This window comes from Myotis brandtii, unplaced genomic scaffold, assembly GCF_000412655.1.
Source record: "Myotis brandtii unplaced genomic scaffold, ASM41265v1 scaffold601, whole genome shotgun sequence".
Lineage (NCBI taxonomy): Eukaryota > Metazoa > Chordata > Mammalia > Chiroptera > Vespertilionidae > Myotis > Myotis brandtii.
Genome location: NW_005370276.1, coordinates 1,215,795 through 1,220,471, shown reverse-complemented (window position 1 = coordinate 1,220,471; position 4,677 = coordinate 1,215,795). Strand labels below are relative to the sequence as shown.

Here is a 4,677-nt window from a genome sequence, read left to right as displayed (position 1 = left end):
GCTGGCCGCCCTGGAGCGCCGCCGCTGGCTGAACTCCTACATGCACAAGCTGCTGGTGCTGGACGCGCGCTGAGCGCCCGTGGGCATGTTAATAAAGACCCTGTCGTGCGCCAGGACTCCGCCTCCTTCCTGCGCTCGTGGGCGCGTGTGCGTGTGTGTGTGTGTGTGTGTGTGTGTGTGTAAGGTAGGGGTGGAGGTGGGGGGTGGGAGCGGGCCCAGCACCGCTTACACTGGCATCTCACCCCTCAGTCCCCTCCATTCATGCACAGCCCCACCTCTCCATCTCTGCTCTACCCCCGCCCCCGAACTGTAATTTGCACCTCTCATTCCGAGCCTCTGTTCCTCCCACCCCTGAGGTTCTGTTCTCCTCTCTGGGTCTCTGTCCCCATCTCTCTGGTTCTCTCCCAGGTCTCTGCCCCCTTCTCTGGGTCTCTGTCGCTCTCTAGGTGTCTGTCCTCCCTTCTCTGAGTCTCCGTACTTCTCTTTCACCATGGGAATCTCTATCTCCTCTCTCTTCTTGCTGCCCCTAAAACTTCCATTCTTCACTTTTTTTCTCTCTGCCTGACTCCTTCGTGTCTTCCTACTTTTCTTCCTTTGGGTCCCCGTCTCTTTCTTCCAGCTCTCACTAGTCTCTAAATTTCGCCGTTTCCGCTTTCTTATCCCGACTTCTTTGGGCGCAGTGGTGCGATCAGGGACTCTGATGTGAGCGGCACCTGCCGTTGAAGACCAGGCTCCCCAGACGTGTGGTATTGGAAAGGGCTTAACCTCTGAGTATCCTTTCCCTCATCTGAGGATTAATTGGATACACTATGAGGACTTCAGAACTGCTCCCCGCACGAAACAAACGTTATTAGAAAAGGGTTTCCCCCTCTCTCGAAGCATCTCCAGCAGCTTCTCCAGGGTTTTCTGTGTCCCGGGGAGACCGTCAGAGCGACAGGTTGGGGCGGGAAAACAGGAGAGAGAACCAGTCATCAGGCTCCCGGAGTCAGGGGCGGGGGCTGGGAGACACCTGGAGTCTGGCCAGCCCTCCAGCCCCGCCCCTCAAGGTGACTGACAACCTCCTACTTCTCAGACGCCGCCGAGGGCTCCGAACTGCGTGTCCTGGGCGCAGCTCGCGCGGACCGCACTGTGATTGGTCTACTAGCGAAAAGGGTGAAGCTGGGCGTGGCCGCTAACGCGAAGGGGGCGGGGCGGACTCTTGGTATTGGCAAGCTCTCCATAATTTGCACCGCGCCGTAATTGCCCTTCGGGCCATGAGGTGGGTCTGTTTCTGCGTAGTTGAAATACTGAATAACTGTAATCTTCAAAATCATCCAGAGTTGGCCAAATTTTACAAATAAGACTCTGAAAGTCAGGACTAATTTCCCCAAGTTGCCAGCGCTAACAAAGCACAGGATAGCTCGAACCCAAACCTGTGCAACTTCCAAGTCTAAACCTTTCCACTCTGCTGATGGAGAAATGGAGTTACAACCTTACAAGCAGTTACCATATGCCGGGCCCTCTTCTAGACACTGAGTAGCCTCAGTCTGCCCTTCACATACTCTACTTCCTCCCTAGATCTCCACAGCAGGTAACACCCAGACCTCCATTCCCAGACAGAGAGCTCAGGGCTCCAGCCACCGCTGGGAACCCTGACCCCCACCCCACTCCATATGAGCTCCTTCTCATGGGCTCTCCATCTTGGGAATGGCTTTATAGTCTACTAGTGGCCTGGTGCACAACATTCGTGCACGGGGGGGGGGTGTCCCTCAGCCCCGCTTGCACCCTCTCCAATCTGGGACCCCTCAGGAGATGTCTGACATCCGTCTCGCAATCTGGGACTGCTAGCTCCTAACCACTCACCTGCCTGATCACCCCTAACCACTCTGCATGCCAACCTTCTCGCCCCCTACTCCCCCCCCCCATTGCCAGCCTGCTCACCCCAACTGCCCTCCCCTCCTGGCCTGATCGCCCCTAACCGCCTCTGCCTCGGCCCGGCCACCATGGCTTTGTCTGGAAGGACATTTGGAAGGTCTCCCGGTCTAATTAGCATATTACCCTTTTATTAGTATAGATTAGCCACTGGGTGAGGTACTGTCCTTGTCCTTCCCTCTTCCTTCACAGCCTGTCAGTCCCTGACTCCGTCCTTCCTGCCCTGCCTCTCTCCACCCTTCCCTTCTTCCCACCCACACATCAGGTCCAGCTCAGACCTCTCCCACCTGGGCCCCAGCCCCAGCCTTCTCCCCACCTCCTGCCTCAGCCTCACTTCATTACTCATCCCCTATGCAGGCTCGGGTCTCTTTCTCACTCCGAGTTAATTTTGTCCCTTCTCTGCTCAAGCCCTTTCTTGGGCACTTAGGAGTAAAGTTCATGATGGTGTCTAAAACCCTTCATGGGCTCTTGCCTACCTATCTTAATTTCACCACTCTGTAGCCTTCAATTCTTCCTGGCTTCATATAATTTTCTTTTCTTTAAAAAATTTTTAAAAATGTTTTTATTGATTTCAAAGAGGAAGGGAGAGGGAGAGGGAGGAAAACATTAGTACTGAGAGAGCATCATTGATTGGCTACCTCCTGCACACCCCACTGGGGATCGAGCCCTCAACCCCGGTACGTGCCCAGACCGGGAATTGAACCGTGACCTCCTGGTTCATAGGTTGATGCTCAACCACTGAGCCACGCTGGCCGGGCTCTTTTAGTTTTAATCCCAGCAGCACGGTGCTGCCAATGGCTCTCCACACAGGGAGGGGATCTTTCCCACCCCGTTTTCACACATATTTACTTCCTCTGCCTGCAGCATCCTCCTCAGGCCCTGCTTATTGTAGCCAACTTCACCCACCTTTCAAGACTGAACAGATGTCATGGATCTGGGAAGAAACCTCTAGCCTCCAAGCTGAGTCAGGTGCCTTTTTGGGGTGTGATTCTGTCCCACCCTTGCTCAAAACTCTCCCATGGAAACCTCTGTGGTGCTGAGACTGGTCTATATCTTGACCTGGGTCGGGTTTTAGTTTGGAAGGCTTACATATGCAAAAATTCATCCAGCTGATACTTAAGATTTGTCCATTTATCTGTATGTAAGTTACACCTCAATTAAGACATCAATAACCAAAAACAAGCAACAAAACCTCTCAAACCTCCCATCATCCTTGGGGAAAATGAACGCTCCACAGCCTGACATTGGAGGGCCTGTTTCTCTAAGCTTTATCTTTTAAGGTCTAGCTGTGGCAACTAGAAGATCACTATGTGTTTGTGGAGTGAAAAAATGGCACCTGGTCCCCTTCCTGGCTGTTTGCATGTAGCGGACGGACATCTGTGGTGTGTGCCTGGCCCACATCTCCTCCCTCTTTCTGCCAGGAGAGGCACTTGGTCTCCTTGCAGCGCGGGGTGATGATGCCAAACAGTCTGGCCAACAAGATATAAACACAGGTCTGCTGCTGGCTCTGGGAAGGCTACTGCTTTTCTTTATACAAAAGAAGGGCCACATCGCCTTCTGTCCGCAGAGACGATGTATGAAGCCACAATGTCCGCCATCCCCTGAGCACGAGAGGGGCCAGGAGGGTCACAGACTCAGCGCCCTAGCCAGAGGCTGTGGAGACTGAGCCGTGGGCCTCGTGCTGTTCTCCAGGCTTGTTTTGTGAGGACAATAAACCCCTAGCACTTACTCCATTATTGGACACGTTTTGCTGTTATCAAGAAATGTAGTAAAAACCATCACAAAGCCAAGAGACTTCACATAAAGACCCCATTCCGGGGCGTGGATCCTGGAGTACTGAACTGCATCTGGGGTCTTGATAACAGTGGCACAACAACAGGAATAACAGTAAAAAGAGTCCCAGGAATTCACTGAACTAGACGTTACTCTGAGGGGCGGGGAGCATGGCTCACACTGGGGGAGGGCCGAGGTAGCAGAGCTGGAGGTGGGGCCAGGTGGGGGGCGGGGGCTGGCCCAGCAGCAGGACGGAGAGCAGCAGCAGCAGCAGGAGACCCAGGACAGGCGTGGGAATCAGCGGATGCCGCCTGACCCTGCTGGGGTGGCAGGACAGTGCTTAGGGCAGGGCCCAGGGGAGCCTATGTGCCCCGATGACTGACCACCATTTCCTTTTGGTGATACCTTGGGGCTCACCTGAGCTGCTGGGGTTGGGGGTGCAGGGGGCACAGGCAGAAGTGGCTCCAGACTGGCCTCCTAACCGGAACCAGCTTCCTCTCCACAGGCACCAGCGCGTGCTGTAGGTCTGGCTGGGAGGGGCTGCTGGAGAGAGAGGAAGGCAGGGCAGTCACACTGGACATTGTCCCCAAGTTCCCTCCCAGTCCCTGGGGTCCCAGTACCTCTCAGGAGGGCTGCTTGGAATGTCTTCAGGGTGAGGGTCTCCCAGAAGGATGGAGAGATCAGCCTGGAAGGACAAAGGAGATGACAAACTTGGGCAGGGGGGGTTTGCAGGGACCTGTAGCTGCGAGCCTGCAGCGGGTCCCAGCTGGTCTGGGGGAAGCACTGGGCTTGTGTGTGTGAAACTTTAGAGATCTGGGGGGCGGGACCTGACCATGGAGGGGTCAGGGCTTCTGTGGGCCTTGGATGGGGGACCTGCACTTGTTGGCGGGGCGCCCGATGCAGGTGACACCGGGTAAAGGAAACGGGCTGGCACTCCGGGCGGGCGCCGTCAGGGCCGCTCACCCGACTCGTCTCCGTCGTTTGGAAGCCGGT

General features: G+C 55.4%; 1 protein-coding gene and 1 long non-coding RNA gene across 2 annotated transcripts in view; one reads left to right on the top strand and one right to left on the bottom strand.

The window, feature by feature from the left end:
* Positions 1-73, top strand: part of PTH2 (parathyroid hormone 2) — a 1,448-nt gene extending 1,375 nt beyond the window's left edge. The window contains exon 3 of the mRNA XM_005879610.2: positions 1-73. Within this exon, the coding sequence (XP_005879672.1) occupies positions 1-73 (73 nt within the window).
* A 2,528-nt stretch (positions 74-2,601) lies between these two features.
* LOC106728378 lies at positions 2,602-4,374 on the bottom strand. The gene is made up of 3 exons (XR_001364681.1): positions 4,305-4,374; positions 4,102-4,227; positions 2,602-4,001 (listed from the first exon to the last, which is right to left on the bottom strand). It is a non-coding gene; the product is annotated as an uncharacterized LOC106728378 (long non-coding RNA).
* Between the last annotated feature and the right edge of the window lie 303 nt (positions 4,375-4,677).